At 46.2% G+C, this 21,177-nt stretch overlaps 1 protein-coding gene across 3 annotated transcripts in view; it reads right to left on the bottom strand.

Annotated features, from left to right (window-relative positions):
• Positions 1-18,858, bottom strand: part of LOC147425630 (uncharacterized) — a 56,865-nt gene extending 38,007 nt beyond the window's left edge. For 2 of the 3 annotated variants that reach the window (XR_015186386.1, XR_015186385.1), the window contains exons 1-3: positions 18,010-18,858; positions 9,376-9,558; positions 9,093-9,289 (exon numbers count right to left, since the gene is read on the bottom strand). Coding sequence is in view for 1 of the 3 variants with exons in the window: in XM_086499697.1 (XP_086355823.1) it covers positions 9,093-9,289; positions 9,376-9,558; positions 18,010-18,786 (1,157 nt within the window). In the remaining 2 variants the exon portion in view is untranslated. The remainder of the gene's footprint in view (positions 1-9,092; positions 9,290-9,375; positions 9,559-18,009) is intronic. The other variant, XM_086499697.1, reaches the window with a different exon arrangement.
• Positions 18,859-21,177: the final 2,319 nt, after the last annotated feature.

Raw genomic sequence — 21,177 nt, 5'->3', positions numbered from 1 at the left:
TTTCGGCGCGGCCCAGAGAAGCAAGCATTGTAGACCTTCTGGAAGTTCAAGTATCGCAGGACCCACGCAACACAATGGGCCAGCGAAGATTTCTTCGCAGACTCCCCAGAGTTGTTGGCGGACTATACGAAAGCCATGCAGCTCAGTACCAATACCTCACCTTGAAAAGGAGGGATGTCACGTGCACATCTAACCCTATGTGCATGTAACTCCTACCTCTAGGGTTTAGGTCAGCATAGAAAGTGTTCTGGAACCCTTGTGAGCCTGTACCCAGGACGTGCATGTCCAAGCACTTAGAGTAGTTACATACCCTTTGATTGCACAAGCCATTAGTACCCTAGCATAAGCATTTAACCATGCATAAGCAATTCACCGCATACAAAATACCTCTTGTCCGCATGTGAACCCACTCTTATGGTGCACTTAATAAATTAAGTGACTAATGACAATTTAATGAAATCGTGGAGGCTAAGTGTTGTTGCGTGACTCAACACGAAAGTGGTATATAAGCAGCATGGGGGGCGCTAGAGAAGGGCAAAGGAAGCAAAAGGGCGAGTACCCTGCAGAACCAAGAACCTCTCAGCAATACCTGGCGTTTGCCTCACCATCGGCCAGTCAGCGTTTCCCATCAGCCCCATGGCGTTTTTAGCCACCAGCCCCAGCGTTTTCGCCATCAACACCCAAGCGTTTTCACATAAGCAAATCAGCCATCACCATCAGCCCTCAGAAGCAGCATTTTCAGTAGCTTCGTCACAGATCTCTGTGAGAGTGCGCGTATAACCGGCCTGTACAACGTAGAGGGCGGTACTATTTCAATTACCTGTTAACTTTACACAGAGCACTGAGAAGGGAAGAGAACACAGTTGCGTCCAGCGACTAGAATGTCACTGCGCACACGAGACCAACACCCTGTAGGCCCCAAAGACTGGCGCCCCTTTCGGTATTTCTTTATTCAAATTAAAGTAGACGATCCGACCACTTCGCACAAGCTTTCACAAAGCTGTCCAAACCTGGCGAGGGCTGAAAACGCAGGTTTTCGACCTGATTTTGGCAGCATAACAGCGCAAAAACCCCTGTAGGTCAAAAACACCTGTCTAGGACGGATTCCCTCGATATCTGGAAGCTTTCTGGTGAGCTGTCACAGAAATTCAGCGGGCTGTAATTCTCTGTTTTTCACTGCCGGGAGCCCAAAAACCTGTACATGCATCCCAAGGCTCTCACGAGGCTCCCCCGATGTTCCCTTGCAGTTTAGGTGCGAAACCCTAAACCTGCAGAAAAACACAGCAGGCTGTAATTTCCCTGTTTCGGATCGTTTTTAGCGGAGCGAACACGCCTACGCGTGTCCCAAGGGCTACTGCACGCAATGGGACAGTTCCCCTGTGAATTGGACGAGTTTTCACGCAAGAAAACTCTCCAAACTCGCAATCTTTCGTGATGGAACTGTGCGTACCTGTGGGGGATTAGCAATTAGCTAATCCAGTTCCTGTTCAGAAGGCTCTTGCCTTGGCAAACGCGCATAAGCCCCCAGAGCTGTACAAAGGTCAAATGAGAAGCCCACTAGTGGGGCATAACATACTGTACGTAGGGGAGAAAGAGAGCAGTATGTAGCATGCGGGGCATCACTCCCGTCACCATATTGTGCATAGAGGGCAAGGTAAGCATTCCATAGCTTCTGTACCTGCAACAATCCACCTGAGGCTGAAAATGGCGCCCCCTTTGTTGATATGCAGCTCGTTTTTGCCTCCCAGAGTGGCAGAATCGCTCATAGGCTGACACGTCGCCCAGTTTCCGAGTTTGGGCTTTCCCTGCTAAAAATATCTCAATTGGTGCGTCAGTTGACTTGGCAACAGAGCAATAAAATGTTCCCCTTGTCATTCCAGAGCTAATGATGCGAACACATTTTCCAGTCAAAAATAGAAGTTCCCTAAATTTTAGGAGATGCTTCCATGGCGTCCCTATCGGTCTCCTGACCATCATTGAAGACTACCATTTGACCAACATCTACAATGTGGGTTAATTTACTGGCCCCTTTCAACTTATAAAGTTGCAGTGACTTGACGAGTGGCCCAAATTCCAGTTTGGGCACACGAGCTTCCATACTCATCAGAATTCGGTGCTAACTGGCCCGGGCAATCCCTGTCTGACCGACCTAAATCCCTGATGTGAGAAACCCATTTGGCTGCAGCCGTTTCACACTGGCCATGCAATGTCCACTTGCACCTTTTCAAGAGTTTTGGGACAAACAAGTAAAAATAAAATAAATATATCTAATACTTATTTACGAAAGGCAATAAGAAAAATACACCTCCTGGTGACAGCGCATGTACAGAAGAGAGAGAGAGAGAGAGAGAGAGAGAGAGAGAGAGAGAGAGAGAGAGAGAGCACAAACGCAAGGTGTGAGAGGAGGAAGAGGATTGGCCCCATAAATAGGTGCCCAAGGGGAGGTAGGGCAATGCCTGGAAAAATCCCCCACGACCCAACAAGAAATAAATGAAATATGAGGGCGCCCGAACAAGGTGGGCGGCTGAGAAGTGGGCGGTTGGACAGTGTAGTCTAAGTGTATATGCAAAGGGTCAGGCATAGTAGCCGTACATGCATGCCCTAGACCTGTGAAGCAGCAGAGTGGTGTAAGTCTAACACCCCCTCTCAGCACCCGATGCTGAATAAACTGCGTGAAGCCGAAGATGTGAGGCAAATGATGAATATGTCATCTGCAATGTCCATTGAAGGACAATACTCCGTGAGTGTGGTAGTAGTATGGGGTGTCCCAACCTCCGAGAGAGCTCCATGGTAAAGTGTCGTCACGAGCAGTGTAGCAAACTGTTGTACTGCGCCGATGCAGTGTGAAGATATTGCGTGAAGGTCCCGAACTGAGTGTAAAAACAACTCCTTGTCGTGGAAGAAGTGCCAATAGACCTGCAAGTGTCCTACCAAATAGGATATGTGGTGTCTGTAGTCAAACCGTCTGGAGAAAATGGAGAAGCCCAGGAACTGTCATGAGAATGACCGAAAGCCTGTCAATGCATGAACCTGTAACCCAGGGTGGCCAGGTGGCTAAGCTGTGTAAAACTCTAGGAAGGCCAGATGTAGCGATCTGCGACGTAAACGTCCTTCGAAACAAGGAAAGCCATACTAAATAGTCTACACTGTAGAAGCTACCGTAAGCTGCAGCAGTAATCGATAGACCGCACGGACCACCACCAGATGGTGCCTGTCAGTAGGTAGGGCAATCCAAGATGAGGAGAAAGCCAGACTCAACAGTCTGCACTGTGAAGGGCCTTTGAGGAGAGGTGTGGTCAGACCGGGCCTCTCAGAAGAGGTGTGGTCAGACCAAGTTGTCTGCACCGTAATCATCTAGTATGAAGAAGGGAAGCCAAACTGAGCAGTCTGCATTGTGAAGATCCTCTGAGAAGAGGAAAGGCCAGAGTCCAGACTAATCTGCCTTGCGCCTCTATCTCCTGCCTCCAATCCTCCGGTGTCAACCAAAACAAAATCAGTACCACAATGCCACCAAACCGCAACTCGGTGTAGCTCTTAATGTGAATGAGCTGGGAGTGGCCTACTGCCCAGGTCGGGGGATAAGTCTGTTGTGAGGTTACCGAGGGTGAGTGTAAGCAACTCTGAAGGTAGCAATCCAAATGATCAGGAGTGTAGAAGAGCAATTGCACTACCGTCCAAGCCAAGCTCCGGGTGACTCCGGATGTAGTTGCAAGATGCCTCATCTCCCGCATCTTGCGGGTAAACTCTCCAAGAGAGTCCAAAGAACAGAAGTCCCACTCCAGTCTGTAGATCCAAGCAATGAACCTGTCCAAGAAGAGATCCAAGATCCTCTCCCTAAGTCCATGTAGATGCTCTTATATAAGCAAGTGATTTGAGGTGTCGAGGTCAAGTGGTAAGTGTCTGTCCACCCAAGATGGTGGTGTCTTCAATGGGAATGTCGGAATCCCATATGCCATGAGCATGGTCATATCTCGTGTGAACTCCTCTGATGAGTGCATAGGTGTGTCCTAGCAAACCACAAGTCACCACCCTCTCTAGAGTGCACAACCGCCGAATGATGGCTGGAATGAATGGATCTCCCAAGGATCGTACGCCCGTAGAAGATCAAGCCGATGTCGAAGATACCGTGTACTGCGGGAGTCGCTGAGAGACTGCATGGACCACCATCGGATGGTGTCCTGGCAGGAGGTAACATCATCCTCTGTGAAAAACACAAGCCATGTGGCTGCTGTCCACCCAAAAACGCAACTGCGAGGTGATGAAAATGCTGTTGTCCAGCGATTTTCAGCGTGCTCGTACGCTCCCGGTAGGGTCCGGAGCAGTGTAGAGGGTGTAGGGAGGGCGGGAAATCAATGTAACAACCTCTGATGGGCTGAAAACAGAGAAAAAACAGCAGCTGTAAATGGCTGAATCTGTAGCAAATAAAGAGGATTGTCGCCGGCAAAGCACCGGATGCCAAGCCGGGTAGGATAGGCAAGATCTGTAGAGGGCTGATGCTGGCGTTGCCCCTTCTTATGCAAAAACGCTGCAGCCTACCAAAAACGCAGATAGGTTGGGGTGGTTTTCCGCGACAAAAGAGCCCAAAAAGCGTAACACTGGCTGCCAAAAGCAAAAACGCTGGCCTGATCTGCAAAACCAAGGTGGAGGGGGGGTCCTCCGAGATGAAAAACTCCAAATTTCGCCGCTTGCCTGGCGTTTTGCAAAACGCTGGCAGATTTGGTTCCAATTCTAGAAACGTTGGCAGATCTGATCTTGGGAGGGGTACCTATGCTGTTGATACCATGTGAGAGTGCACGTGTGCGGAAGCGTGAGAGAGAGAGAGAGAGAGAGAGAGAGAGAGAGAGAGAGAGAGACCACAAATGCAAGATGTGAGAGGAGGAAGAGGGGGCTGAACTGACTACCAGAGCAAGAGAACCTCAATACAACAAATGATGGAAGTGGGTACCCCCTTGGCCCCATAAATAGGTGCCCAAGGGGAGGTAGGGCAATGCCTAGAAAAATCCCCCACGACCCAACAAGAAATTAATGAAATATGAGGGCGCCCGGCTCAGAAGTGGGCGGCCGGATAGTGCAGTCTGAATGCATACGCAAAGGGTGGCCAGCCCGAAGGCACACTAGCCATACATGCATGCCCTAGACCTGTGAAGCAGCAGAGTGGTGTAAGTCTAACAATCTCAGCATTCAGCTCATAGCCTCATCAGAGTTTCCAGATCTCAGCCAGTACCATAGCGTTTCCATATTTCAGCCCTTTAGCCTTGCAGTAACCGCACCATACCGCAAGCATCATCAGTATCACAACATATACAACCATTGTACCAGACTTTGTGCAATCTAAAGCAAATACCTTTCTAGCAATAGAGAGGGGGGCCCTTGGAGGGGCGTTTGGGACCCCATCTGGTGTCGATCCTCTCTCTCTCTCTCTCTCTCTCTCTCTCTCTCTCTCTCACACACACACACACACACACACACACACACATACAGCACATTCTCTCTCAGTTTTCATTCTGTTTGTTTTGATCTATTGCACAACTCTCAAGAAGTAAAGGAGGGCTCTCTCCCCTTCAGTAAAAGGAACCTTGGGCACGAACTAAGCACTCATCCGGAGCATACACCAGCATTCACTTCCGCTGCACATTACACTAGGTGTAGGCATTGGGAAGTGTTCCCATTAGTACCAAGCCTAGGTAAACTGCATACAATGCACCACTTATTAGGAGTTCTCTAACTTATTAATAAGTGACATTTAGCATTTTTTAGCAAGGTCGTGAGGAATCAGGGGGGTCACTTCAAGTTAAGTCAGTACCCTGCAGCACCCAAACCAGTACCCACAGCACCTCGGCCAATTTTCCCAGCCTTTTCAGCACATCATCCCAGTGTTTTGGCGGCCTCAACACAAGCGTTTTTCAGCCAGTGCCGCCCACGATTTCAGCCTCTTCACTCAAGCGATTCCAGCCCATTCATCAGTGTTCCAAACCCCCAGTTCCTAGCGTTTTCAGCCACAACAGTTTTCAGCCTTCATTGCCAGCAAACTGCAGAATCCAGCCTTCAAGCATCAGCATTTTCAGAAGTCCTCCCTTAGCACTACCAAGCATCCACAACAAGTACCTATTAGCATCTCAGCATCTAGGACCATTGTATCAACATTTGTGCAATCTAAAGCAAATACCTCTCTAGCGATAGAGAGGGGGGCCCTTGGAAGGGGGTTTGGGACCCCATCTGGTGTAAGTCTTCTCTCTCTATCTATCTCACTTACAACACCTTCTCTAATAGTATCATTCTCTCCTCTCTCTAGTCTATTGCACAACTCTCATGAAGTAAGAGGAACACTCTCATTCATTAAAAGGAACCTTGAGTACCCACTGAGCACTAATCCTAAACACACACCATCAATCACTTCCGCTACACATAACAAGGAGATCATGGGGGGAAATCCCAAATCAAACCACAGGAAACATTAAGGCCTGAAGATACTCTAATCAGGTAGTGAAGTAAAGCTATCTGGATTGTGTGTCTACACCAATCAGCCTGAAGCTCTTTCCACCTCACGCGATGTAGCAAAAACCACAAATTCCAATGTTGGGTATCTGACTGATATAAAGCATTCGCTGTAAAAACCTCTTATAGCAGCTCACAAAAGCCAAGGGACTGTGAAACCCCTAGGCCATGCCTCCAAAATCATCCCCATCCACTTAACATTTCTTGATGATGTACCCCAAAAAAGAATGTGAATCTACAGCACAACTAAACTGTAAGAGAAGCAGGAGAGGCCCACTCGCTGCCCAACCAAGATGCACCTCTCTCTGACCAAACCAACTTCCCTAAGGCCTCTCTAGAGGAGGACCAGCAGTCGATGGCAGTCCGAGAGTAGCTTGATTTGCCCCAGCTTAGGCCAGTCTAACAGTTGAAAATTCAATCGCACGTGCCTCTCACAGTAGGCACTATTTAGAGGCAACAGGAGAGTGAATTTTCGTACTTTGCAGAGGATTTTGACTATTCGACAGACTTCGCATCTCGAACAAATGTCCCGGTTTCTGAGATCTTGCCAACTCACTTCTTTGTGGTTAGTCCATGGTGACCTCCAGATGTTTCTTGAGGAGTGGCCCACTATGTGTGGCATGTTTTCCATGCAATTGTCAGGAGCAAGTCACATTTTCCTCGGTCCAGAGAGAGCTCTATCAGATTTAGAGTGTAGGTTTTACATGAAGACTCCTTTTGGATAAGGGACGCTGTCTATGATACCATACAGGAGTCAACAATGGTTGAGGCCAATTACTTTATGCACTAGTTTAATTTCTCATGCCACAATTTTGGGAAAAAGCTTGGCATGTTGACTGGGTATATTTGACGTACTAGTTGGGAAGAGAGAGAGAGAGAGAGAGAGAGAGATTTCAAGGATCTCAGAAAGGGAGACAAGTAAGAGCGATGATGATTTCCGCCATACCAGGCTATGCAAGCAGACTTCCTAAGGCCTTGGCAAGCAGACTTGCAAACTCTGCTAGACTAGGGTCAATTAAAGCATTGGAGGCCCACCACAATCATGTTGCGTAGCTACCCACAAGGGAAGTATTCACTCGAGGTGCAATGGACATGAAGGTGTTGGGCTTGTTAAAAAAGCATCAAATAACTGCAATAAAATGGTGCAAATAAGGTGCAGCGAAAAAGGGTGAATCGGGTGATGATCTCATCTAAAACCCTAAGCAAACCTCCTCTCGCACCGCGCAATCAATGGATCTCATATCTATTGCAACAGATCTCCTTCAAACATCCTCCAATTGCGTACCGCCCATCGAACGGCACGGGTAGCCGATATGCAACACAACCTGCAGTAGAAGGGGAAAAGTAAAGGATAGAGGAAGCGCTAGAGTGTGAGATCGTTGGCCAAAATATGTTACAGAGAGAGAAACGCTAACGAGAAAAAAACGCTAGAGAAAATGCTAGAGAGAGAATGTGTACGTGCCCCAAACGCTCCTTGCTCTGCTAATCACTGATATGCCAGAACTACAAGGGGGGTTTGCATATATAGGAGCATATAAAAATGCCCTTCTCACTACCAAAAACCCCACAACCTACATAAATAGCCAATCTCCTAATAAATGTGTAAAAGTCATTGAAAGTGAGTCGTGACATACTGCCCACATTTAGTAGGAAAATTGCAAAACTCTAAAAACTTTGACCCCATGAAACCCTAGGAATAGGGTCCTGCCTCATGCGGCATGCCAACCTACCAAGTGAGCAATACACTGGAATGCACCGCCGAGAAGGTACGTCTACCTCGGATACGGCCGGGCACAGCCACAAATCAGTCCTCACTCCCTAATCTTCTCTTGGGAGATATTGGAGCCACCACCAGGCAGGAACCTAAACCTACATCCGCTCTCATCTCTTGGATGGGTAACCAATCCAAGGGAGCTAGCATGAGAGGATAGCGTCGCCTGTGGTACACTAATTTTTATTTTCTTTGCTTCTATTAGCTTTTATTAGCAAAAATAAAGGAAATTTTAACTAACTACTCAAAAAATTCCATCCTAGGTTTGGTGAAGATATCAGCAAGGGTGTCAAACGTTAGAACATACTCTAGTCAAATAGAGCCATCCTTGGTCTTCTCACGAACATAATGGTACTGTATCTCTATATGCTTAGTTTGGGCAGGTTCCTTGCAATGGCTATACAACTCTTGATTTCAGAGTAGATCATGGTCATTTACGCGGCAAGCCAATATCCGAAAGTAGCCTCTTAACCGCACTAACTCGCATGTGTATCACTACTACTATCATATCTTACCCTAAGGAAGGCACTGACCAACCGTTGAGACTAAGAAGGAGCTTCTGAGTGAAAATCCAACAGGAGGTAATGTACCATATTCGGGCTAATAAAATTCTGGTTATATGCTAGCAGCCAAACTATGGCTACAGCTTCCCACTATCATGCAGAGCTCCCACATGGAGATCAACATTTTATACATAAAAGATTAGTTATAAAAGTGGGGCATGTATAAATCCATGAAGTGACAATGTGTACATACAAACATATTTAGTCCAAATGCTGACAACATAATTTTAATTATCTGAGAGGAAGTTGTGTTTGATGCTTACTCTTTTTGCTTGATATCTTGCCTTATGGTCTGGAACTGCTTTTGCAGACCTTCTATTTCTTTCAAACGCTTTACCCTTTCTTCTTCCAATCGCTTTTCATTGTGTTGGAGCTGTTCTCTCCACCTTTTTAGCCTTGCAGCACTGGTTGCTTCAAAAATCTTGATCTCATTCTGGAACTGCCCTTCCAACCTTTGCATCTGCACGAGTATTCTAAAGGAGAGAATAAGCTTGACTTCAACAGAGATTGTTACGTGTACTTTTGCAGTTCAAAGAGATTGCTTACTCTATCATGATGCAATTTCTCCATCTCATCAGCCCTTTTTTTCTGATTCTCTATCTGCTTTTGTTTGAACTCAATGAGTTGCTCAAACCGCTCTCTCCTCTCCTTGAACTTGAGTTCGTTCTCAGCAAGAGTTTCCACTCGCAGTTCCATTTCCTTAAGCTGGGCTTTTTCATTGTCATGCTCCTGTAAGTTAAAGGCAAAAATCAGAACTAGGAATACAAGATTTTCTCATATAATTCATAATGGAGAGATGCTCAGAACTCTGACTAAAAAATTGTTTCAGATTATAAATAAGCCAAACATGATATGAAAAGCAAGATAAAGAGCAAGGTTGCCACAGAACATTAGTTGTTGCATATTCAGTCTGGCTAAGACTACCAAATTTTTCTGTACCACTGAATCTACCGAACAAAATTTGGGAGGTATGGTACACCAGAAATCCTCATCACTTACCTGTAAGTACAAGTTACATATGTAGCAGAGCTTGGACAATAGAGGCTTTGATCTTAAGAGCCATGGTCCTCAGGAAGAAGGTCTCAACTTGAGAAATGGTCTGGTGTTGACCAAATTCTAAATGAGCATGTAGACAGGAACAGTGTCACAACCACTCACCAATGTGTAAGGTGCATCGCGTACAAGTCAGATTAGGACCAGATCGGACAGCCCATGTGCCACCATCGCCAATCTGAAGTCCCCAAACACACGACCACAACTGCAAGAGGAAAGCATGGGACATCTTATACTAACCTCAATGATGCATACAGCTAGAACTCGGTCATGCCAGAGTAGAATGGTCCTACATAGTGTCACAAATCATCCCTAAAAGTGAGGCGCATAACACAAATCAACCCTAGAAAGTGGGGTGTGCAACAAACTTGGACACTCAAAGTCTAAATTCTGTCGCGACACAACAGAGATTCACTTCAAAACAATTCGCAATTAAGAGTCGACACGGCCCGGTGTAGTTTTGTGCCAAGAGAGATTGGCCCCAAAAGACTGGCGTCCCTTTCGGTATTTCTTTTATATTAATCTTTGAGCAAAGTACAACTTCCCGCGGGTGCTCGCTCTCAGACTCTCCGTCCAGATGCTCTGAGAAGTGAGCCGCCTTGGGTCACTTATAAACATTACAAAGGGTGCTAAAAGCAGAGCCCCAAAAAACATGAAACTCAGCTTGTAGCCAAAAGTAGTCAACACAGATCGCGGCCATCCATACAGCAGCCACGTCAACAGGTCCTTCGCTTGAATTCTAATGCTTAGGTGTCCTTAGGCCCCTCGGCAAGAGTCCATAAGTTGGAAACAACTTATGAAGAGGTCATGCCACGTCATTAGTTTGTGACATACCCCCATCTTGAAAGAAATGTAATCGCCCTCGATTACGCTTGCAAAACAGGCAAAGGCCATAAACCAATTCAGTAGACATTGACTCTAAGTACCGACGCACTAGACACGACACATCTAGCACTTGTACAAAGACGACAGTCACATCACAAGACATCACATGACAAATCAATCATAGAAAAATTCATTCCAAATCTCAAACCATGACTGCCAGCAACTATTTAGTAACCACACCTAGATCCATCCCAGACCTCACTGATGCCGGATTAACTAATCCTTATTGCGATCATGTCTATAGAGATTTATGAGACCAAAATGCTGTAGTCATTTCGTCTTTCAGTTCCTGCACTCAAACAAGTCAAATGAGAGAGTACAAATCAATCATATTCAATTTCGGGATTTTCGTTCATAAAGTCGTATAGCAGAATACTGTCAGCCCAGCAGTATCCCTGAAATCCAAAGGGGACATCAGTGACCTTATTCAATCAAGGTAATCTGTTGACAAAGGAGCGGAGTGACTCCCCTCTTGTGCAATCCCTCTCCACCAGATTCAACCTTGCTGATCTCTAGGATCTACGGAGTAGACGATGCTAAACCGAATGCTTCCAAGGTAAAGTTCCAAATTCTGAGGAGTATCAGCTAGGTCCTCCTCCTCCATCCACTTCGCATCTAATGCCGGATGGTTCTTGAGTTTAACCAAGAACCGTCGAATCACTTTACATTTCAACTTTCTTTCCTTGTGTGCCAAAATCTGTTTAGGAACGAGTATCTCCTCGCTCTCTTCCACTTCGGGTTGCTCATCACGCTTCCCATCAATTGGCACCTCACCTTTAAAAGGTTTCAAGAGACTCACATGGAATGCATTGTGAATCTTTCAAGTATCGGGCAGCTTGAGTCGAGAGGAGACATCATTTATCTTTTCTTTAATCTAGAAAGGTCCATAATACCTCATGCTAAGCTTTCGAAAAAGCAGCTCCTTTCCCTTTCGTTTCCTTAGGCGTGCCTTCTCAAAACGTAAAGAGCACCCAATCGTCTTCCTTTAGTTCAAATCTCGTCAATGTCGATATACTGCATTCTTATGTCGTTCTTGAGACTTCTCTAAAGCCTCGCGGACCTTGGAAAAAGCAAGTCCAAGTCCCTCATGTACTGATCGGCTTCAAAAATCTTGTCTTTAGTGCTGAGAAAGGGTGGAACCTTCTGAGCACCTTCGATTATCTCAAATGGCGCCTTCCCCGTCGAAGAGTGAACCATGTTGTTGTAGGCAAATTCCACCAAAGGCAAAAAAATTCCCATTGAGTCTTCTGATCAGAGATGTAAGACTTCAATAAATCCAGAACAACTGAATTTACAATCTCAGATTGCCCATCTGTCTCTGGGTGGAATGATAACGAGAACTGCAACCGCGTGCCATCTTCGCCCAAATAGCCCTCCACAACAAACTCATGAATCGGGAATCTCTATTGGAGACTATTGTCTCAGGCATGCCATGTAATTGAAATATCTGTGCAATGAACAGTCTCGCTAAATGGTCCGGCTTGACTGTTACCTTTACTAAAATGAAGTGAGCTTGCTTGCTAAATCTGTCAATGACAATCCAAATGTCATCGTGCCCACTTTGTGTCTTCGGGAGATCAAAGATGAAGTCAATTGCAATACTTTCCCAAGGTCGGGTGGGAATGGGTAAAGGCTGTAGTAATCCTTGTGTTTTATGCAAACCAAACTTGACCTTCTGGCATACTAAACAACTGCAAACAAAGTCGTCCACATCCTTCTTAAGTCTTGGCCAAAAGAAATAACGCTCCACACCTTTCAAGGGGGTATCAATGCCGCAATGACCCAGAAAAGGTGGACAATGGCACTCAATCAAATCCTTTTCCCTCAACGGCTGTGTAACACACAACATTGTTTTCTTCATCAAGTAGCCATCCCGTACAGACCATCTCCCCATTTTGTATCCGAGTAAAAACATCGGTAAAATCTATATAAATGGCGTACAGGTCAACCATATTCTCAAACCTTCTATGATGGATCGCGGAAATAGCCAAGACGAGGGGCTTCCGAGACAATGCATCTGCCACTAAGTTTTTCTGTCCCTGAACATGGACAATATGGAAGTGAAATTGTGACAAGATGTTAGCCCACCGCATCTGCTTTTCCGAAAGCTGCTTCTGTGACAAGAAGTAGCGTAAACTCTGATGATCAGTAAAGACTCCGAGTAGATAATGTTGCCACTGAGTAAGAGCATGGATGACTACCAATAGCTCTTTCTCATAAATCTGTGCTACCATTTTGGCCTTGAAAACATTCTGCTTTCATAAGCAATCACATGGCCTTCTTGCATCAAGACCACTCCTACACTACGACCACAAGCATCACAATAAACTTTGAATGGCTTTTGCAAGTCAGGCAAAGCCAACACTGGTCCAGTAGTCAATTTTTTCTTAAGTGTCTCAAAGGCAGTCACCTCTGTCGGTCCCCACGAGAAAAGGACTCCTTTCTAAGTCAATAAGTGCAAAGGTGAAGCTACCTCTGCAAACTTCCAAATGAACCGCCCGCCGGTAGTAAGAACACAAGCCCAAAAAGCTTCTAACTTCATGAACATTCTTCAAGTCTGGCCAATCAAGGATAGTCTCAATTTTGGCAGGGTCCATCTATACTCCTGCTACTGAGACGATGTGTCCCAGGAAATGCATCTCCGACAAGAAAAACTCGCTCTTTTTGGCATTGATAACCAATCTGTGATCACGCAATGCCTGAAAGACCTGTAGCAGATGGTGTCGATGCTCTGCTTCATCCTTGGAGAAAACGATAATATCATCAAAGAAAGTGTCCACAAAAGATCGATGCTTTCGAAAAATCCTAACCATCATTCTGTTGAAAGTTGTTGGAGCATTGGTAAGTCCAAGAGACATCACCAAAAATCCGTATAAACCGAAGCTTGTCCGAAAGGCTATCTTGTAGAGTCTAGACATCTCTTGGAGCGATTCTGATATGATGATATCCGCTTTTCAAATCGATCATGTTGAAACAAGAGGATCCCTGTAGTCGGTCAAGAATATCATCGATCCTTGGAATCGGAAATCTGTTCTTGATGGTGATTTTATTAAGAGCTCTATAGTCAATGCACATCCTTCAAGATCTGTCTTTCTTTAGTACCAATAAAACCGGAGAACAGTAGAGTGAAGTACTAGGCTGGATGAGACCCTTTTCAAGAAGTCTTTCACTTGGTTCATGATTTCCTCGTTCTGGGCTCGGCTAACACGGTAAGGTGGCCGGTTCAGTGGTGTGGTTCCAAGAATCAGATCAATAGTATCATCCTCACGACGAGATGGGAGTAACTCGCCTGGCAGGCCTTCTAACAATCAGCATGTGTGTGCAAAAATTCTTGTCGTTCTTTGTCCAATTCAGACATGTTTGTTCGTTGTTCATCATTTAATTCTTTCAAATAGATTGAGTAAACAAAGAGACTGGATTTTATTAATTTTGAAATGGCCGAAGCCGATACAATAGGGACGGACTCACCCTTCAACTTGAAATCAAGTACTATTTTCCTACCCTTGTCAAAGTTGCTTTCTTGGCCCAATAGTCGACCACGGTATTGTTCTTATGGTACCAAGGGCTTCCTAGGAAGACGTCACACCCTTCCAAAGGCATGATGTAAAAGTCCTCGTGTCCTAAATACCCCTAACAATGCAAACAAAGTTTGCCAATGGCAGGCATATTGGCTACATCCCGTCCGGGCGCCGCTAGAACTGCCTCCGCCGGTGGCCCCATCCTGTCGGGCGTAATCTCGAGCCGCGTCATCAATTCAGGTGAAATGAAGTTGGCCTTGGCTCCTCCATCCAAAATGATAAGGGCTTCCTGATCTTTCACTTTGCCCCATGCGCGACAAAGTTATGTACTTTCATCCATCTGGCTTGGGTCAGTTCCCATGCAATCCGATACTAGTCCTGCTTTCATCTTGCCTTTTCTGCCGCGTTCCTCCGCTGCTCTAGAACTCTCTGGCATGTCTTCAGTTTGTCCACGTTGTGCCTTTTTGGGGCACTTTGCGAAGATGTGCCCTTGTTCCCCGCAACCAAACACTTCCGCTCTTTGAGATAGTTCTCTCTCTCTCTAATAGTCAATCGGGGTCGTGTATCTTTCTTTTCCTGGGGATTCTTTTTCTTTCTATTTTCATTGGTTGAGGTATGTCTGGTACTCTAAGTCAAAATTTCATCAATGGGGTAGGTCAAATTCCCTGAATGTATCGAGAATCACCGTTTCGCATGTCCCATTAGTTGTTGTATACACTGAGACTTTTGTTCAAGGCAATAATCTCGGATCTCTGTTGGGAGTCCGCAGCAAAACCGCTCAATTTGTTCTTTAAAGGTGACCTTCTTAAACGAAGAGGTCAGTAGAAAAGAATCCCAAAACCTCTCGCAATATGCGTCCAAAGTATCACCCTTGGTCATCCGAAGATGGTTCCAAGCGGTTCTCACATCTCGTTCGTACTCCCGAGTCAACCAAGAAGAAATAAAGAGATGTTTGAACTTCAATCACTTAATCGGGGCTTCTTTCCTCAGAAGAAGAGTGGACCACCATGTTCGAGCATTTCCCTTTAAAAATGATGCGGCCCTCCTGATCTTGGAGTGCTCTGAGTAATGCCCTCCGGAGAAGGCTATGTCAAACTGCTGAATCCTCGGAGCATCTCGAAATCCAGAAAAGGTTTCAGATTTTATTTTTATTTTTTCCCAAAAAAAGAATTTTCTATTAGTTAATGAAACTGCCCATAGGGCTACAACCACCTCTGCGAGAGAGGGCTAAAACGACCATGATGGGGAGACTCTCCCAATGAAAAAACACCAAATGTACAAAGAGGCTAAATCAAGAGATGGGAGGAGGGAAAAGCCACACAGGTGGACAGTAGTGCCATCTGAGTACACCCTGGACCATGGTGTAAAAAGGCCCAAGACGCCAAAGTCAAAGGAAAGCCTTTCTGCGCTCTCGCATGCCGTCGAAGCTGCCCTGGAGTCTCTCGAGCTGTCCTCTGGGAGTGTCGATCAGCTATAGCCAAAGATCACGAACAATCTCTGCCGGTGATACAGGGCGAGCCTCAAAGAGTCAAAGATGCGGAAGCAGCGGGCCCGCCAGATGAACAAGAGTGTCAGGCCACTAATGAGCTCCCAGCACTCGTCTCTCTCACTGCACCACTCCTGTGGAGTAAGCTCTGTGGCAGGCTGGAGTGTAGTCGCCCCCCCTGCATCACTATCATCCTGCTGGTGGAAGATAGCTCAAACTGAAGTGCCGAGCCCGTGAGGGTGGACCGAGCAACTGCTCCCCAAGTGTACAGCCGAGCCGTGGAAAGAACAGGCATCAGCTGAAGAACACGAAGCCACACCTGTTGTGCCAAAGGACAGTCCCAAACACAGTGTCGCTGACTCTCCACAAGATGGTCACAAGCTGCACATGCGGCCAAGAGACCACTATGCACAAGCCAGCTCCCAACTGTTGTAGCTCTGTGTGCGACCAGCCACCACTGAAACAAGGTGACTCACCTCGGCTGTCTGGAGTCCCACAACCTCTCCCAAAAAGCTGCCAAGAACTCAGCTGTGAGACCCTCCTCCTGCCAATGAGGTGCTGCAGCAGCAAGGCGAGCCTCTCTCTGTGCTGCCAGTATGTGACGTCTCAGTCGAACAGTGTACTGAAAGAAAAGGACACATGGGTGGTCTACAAAAGAGAAAGGGTCCCTCCAAAGCCACTCTCCAGGATCCCACTGTACTCGTCCAAGTGGACAACACTCCCAAGCCCCCAGTCTCCAATGTCCAGTCTCAAGAGTTGTTGGGTCAGGATCGATGACACAAGTCCTCCCACAAATGCCCACCACTCGGATCCTCTGAAAACAGCACTCTGCCACCTGTGGGGCCTCTACTGCAACTCGCTATAAGCATCCCTCACCCTGTAACTCGAAAAACAGGAAGGGAACAATCTCTGAGCAAGCCCGAACTGAGATGAGAACCTCCAGTCGCATGAAGGCTCCCATCCATTTGGGCGCTACTGGCTCGAGAGGTGTGAGCCACTCAGCTGGAACTGCCTCTGAGATGTCCTGGCACATGCTCTGCACCCTCTCATGCCCTGTAGTAGCTGGAAACCCTGCAGCTCCTCTTACAAGCCTGAAAACTCTAACCAGTCACCTAAAGAGCGTGCTAGACCCGCTGCCATGGGACCCCAGGAAACATGAGGCCGACTACCAACCAAGTGGCCTCTCAGAGTGCTAACCATGGGGTTCCAAACAAGGGGCTGTCGTAGGCGCTCCTCCGTGCAAGTAGGCTGTCGCTGCTCCAGGCCTCGCCGAAAATGCTCCCAAGATCGAAGCAAACTCACAGCGAAGCGGTCCTCCAGCAAGAAAGGTATCAAGGCCACAAGCATGAGACTCCAGAGTGCGGCGAATGGCAAGGTGCAGGTCACTAGGGCCAGGGCATAGTGGTGGGGTGAAGGTTCCCAGGGAGCACCCATTGGGTGCTCTCTCTCTCTCTCTCTCTCTCTCTCTCTCTCTCTCTCTCTCTCTCTCTCTCTCTCTCCCTCTCCCCCCAAAAAAAAAACAGTCCCTAAGGTTAATTAAAAGTGAAAAGCAACCAAAAAACTCAAGCGCCACCAAGACGAGCAGAAAAAAGATCCAACAGATCCAACAGGCACTCCATCCACTAGGAATATTTACCATCAACCTACAAACCCTCTTACTAGCTTGCCATCATATTCGACCTCGTTTGAATCTTGATCATGAAATGTGAACTTCTTCATTATCGATACAAAAAAGCCACTCCATGAGACCTCTGAATCAGGTAAAGTGTGAAGGGCCATCAAAGAGCTAGACAACAGAAGATCAAAGGGCACCTCCATCAACCCCACTAAGCTTGCAAGAAAATAAAGCACATAGTATTTGAATACCATAATATATGGCAGAAAGATATTGCAGATTGTTGCCTTCACACCCAAATGCAATGAATATTCGGTAAATCAACACCCACAAGAGCGTATTCTGCTCAAAAGGTCCTTCAATTGTCCACAAAATCATAGTTTTTCGACAATGATTTAACTTGTCTGTGTGTGTGTGCATGCACGCACGTGCTCATCCATCAGAGTGTGTGTTACAAAGCGTGTGCCCACGCACATGCACACGCGCGCACACACACACACACACAAACATATCAAATAACATTCAGGTACAGATTTGAGGAAAGCTGTACTAAAGCTCCATGAAAGCTTCAGGAAAAGTGGAAATGAAGAGTCAATTGAGTGCACTAACTGAAACTTTAATACCTCTTTGTCCTTCTTTTGGGCATGTTGGACCTTTAAATAGTAGCTTTCTTCTGTCCACTTCACCAATTTCCTCTCAGGGTCAATAACTTTCATGTCCTTGGGAGTGGCAACATATCCATGGACCCTTGAGTTCTGATCGCTTCGCTTGTTAAGCTCAGAAAACAATTTTGACACTCTCATAGCCTCGAGGTAACCTACTGCCTCACCTCTGAACATCAGCAGGCCTCGATAGCTCCGAACCTGAATGAACTGCGGCATACAAATGTTAGGGACCTCTCTGTTCAGCACATCAACCATTGTTTCATGCAAGTCCATCCTCCTATCCATGGCCTCGACAAGGAGGATTGGAGGCCACACAATGACATGGTTGCTGGCAGCCTCGGGGTTAAAAGATGCAGTGCGTGTCTCCGTAGGGGCAATGTCACTGCGAGAGGTGGATGTCCCATGCACTCGTAGGGCTTCTTTGATAGCCTCAGCATAGCCCCTGTGTTGCTGTATCCTTTTCTTCTTGAAGGTCTCTGCATGCCCAAGAAGAGCTTTCCATCCCTTGAACCACTGTAGTGTCGGGCAGACTGCACAGCACTTCTCGGTCCTGTCTGTGACCAAGTTGGGCTTTGCATCTCCAAAGGTTTCCTTCAGTAGAGTCTTCAACTCAGGCAAGTGTTTTTCGTAGGATTTGCGCCTCAGAGACCTCTTCAAATCTTCATCTGCGTCGCCGTCATCATCCTCCTCTTCTTCCTCTTCTGCATCAGAAAAAACGTCGTCTTCAGAGGCCATAAGTTGAGGAGCTTCACTCTCGGCAAAATAACCAACAAAACTGGTGAACGGAACGCTAGGAGTACATTGGAATTTGGAATCGCTTGTTTTTGGTCAAGCCTCTCCCTTCAGAGTTTCCAAAATCGCTCTTAGATAATCAAGGTAACAAGTCCAAGTCTAGTTCTATAATTGGACATTACAATTTTCAAGTGCCCTACATACCCACTAAGAATGTCCATGGAAGGCACGCACAAAGAAACTTGCACCGATTCATAGAGCCTTGGCATCTGCAAATGCGTCCCTGGGTCACTTTCCAAGATCAACTCGATTGCTTCGTTTGGAGGTGCTTCAACCCACCCCTGGATCTGCAGTTTCAGCTTCGAGACTCTCCAAGTGATTCTTCTCTTAGAGGGTCTATGGGGGAGCCCTCTAACTACATAATATGTAGTTGGGTTATGTCATAATAATCAATATCTAATTCTCCTAAATGATTTTCTCATGTTAAACTAATCATTTAATATGGGGAAGTGCCAGGGGAGAAAAAGCTAGAATATTGGTTAAACTAGCAGACCGACCACAGTACGGATCCAAAGGGGGGGCCATCTGCAAAAGAGCCATGTGCAATAATGGGCTTAAAGACCCTAAGGTTCAGCCCATTAAGACTTCCAAAATGCTAAGGTTCCAAAATTCAAAGGTTGAGTCCAAAGGTCAAACTTTGGGAAAATTGGATGCTTTGTGTGTGCCCCAAAAGTCTTTAGCAATCCCTACATAGGAGGGGGCGAGCCTTGCTTGTAGGAGATGAGAGAGAAAGTCACACACACACACACACACACACACACACAAGCTCCGTTTACACAAAGGGAATGAGGGACACATGTCAGCTCCCCAGCCCAGATGCCCACAAGGTGTACCCAATTCCTATTGGATGGCCTTGGAGGTGGACCAATGAGAATTAGGCTAGAGTAAATTTAGTTTAATTAATTTAAAAACGCTTAATAAAAGAACCAATGAGAATTAAGCCCTCTAGAAGACTATTGGACAGTCTCCCAAGGGGTCCAATGAGCATTCAGCAGCCCAATGGCTTGCCTGATTCCTATTGACCAGGAGGCAAAGGGGTCCAATGAGAGTTTAGTTGAATTATTAAATTACCTAAAGCTCTCACAAAAGGGGAAAGGGGGACACATGTCAGAAGGCTATCACTTATGCTGCTTAATTGTCATTGGCTAGCCCTAGGGAGGTCCAATGAGAGGGTAGCGTGAGCAAATAGCAAGAGGGGTCAACCAAGAGAGAGGGGGGGCTGATTTTTGCAATATCACACACACACACACACACACACACACAATCTCATGTGTGAAGTAAAGAAGACTCTCTCTCCTTCTCAAGCTTTAATGGAAAGCTTATCACCTTTGGGTCTGAGACCGGAGACAATTGATGTTGTGGTTGATAAGTGTTTTGCTTGGTGCATGAAGCTTTCATCTTCATTTCACTAGCTAGTCTTGAAGGAACACAAAGAATTGTATTGTACAATGTCTCTCTTGCTGGGAGAAACCATAATACAAAGCCTTTGGGAGGGGGGGCCGGCTCCATGTAAATCCGGTCCTCAACGGTTGTCAATAGCTTAATTTCTCTCTCTTTTGAAAGTATTGTTCATGCTATCTAACTAGGTGCTATGCGTTTTGTTGCTCTCTCCACCCAAGCACTCTTGTAATTCTCATTAGGAATCTATTCTAATGAAATGCCCACTATGTTCATGCTAATTTCCGCTACACACAAGTTTTTAGGCCAATGTTACATTGGTATCAGAGCACAAGGTTTCTCTTTTCTTGCTCAAGAAGGGAGGTCCTCAAGCTAGTTATAAATGGTTGGTATTATTAATTGCATGTGAGTAAGTAGAATAGGGATTTTTCAGCCTTGCAGTGCGCCTGCCTTTGTGCAATTAACAGGGCATCATCGTCGAGAGCTATGGTCTTAATAGTGGAGTCCTACATGGCTTGCCTACGGCTTAACCACTATTGAGCTATTAGAAGCTGGACACGAGCCGGTGTTGTTTTGGTGTTGAACGACCCTCTCTTCTATTCCTTGCAATTAATAATATTCGAGCCACAGGTACAGTAGCTTGAGTGCTTTTTCTAAAGGGGTAAAGAGGAGTAGCAACTAGGGCTTGAAGTGCCAAAGTACACCTAAAAGTTGTTAGAATGGCTGACAATAGTAAAGAGAGTGAAATTAATGTTGATAGCTTTGATTTTGCTAATGAGCAAGCTACTATGATGCCCCGATGCTTGTTAACTATCTTGTTTCTAGGCTTCAACAAGCCATGGGCAATCCATCTCTCCAAAGTGAAGTGCAACGGCAGCTCCGTGCTCATGGGATTCTCCAAGCTCACTACCATGACGAGAGAACACCTAGGAAGCC

Source organism: Adiantum capillus-veneris, chromosome 25 (genome assembly GCF_014529385.1).
Source record: "Adiantum capillus-veneris isolate H3 chromosome 25, ASM1452938v2, whole genome shotgun sequence".
Classification (NCBI taxonomy): Eukaryota; Viridiplantae; Streptophyta; class Polypodiopsida; order Polypodiales; family Pteridaceae; genus Adiantum; species Adiantum capillus-veneris.
This window is presented reverse-complemented; position numbering and strand designations above follow the sequence as displayed.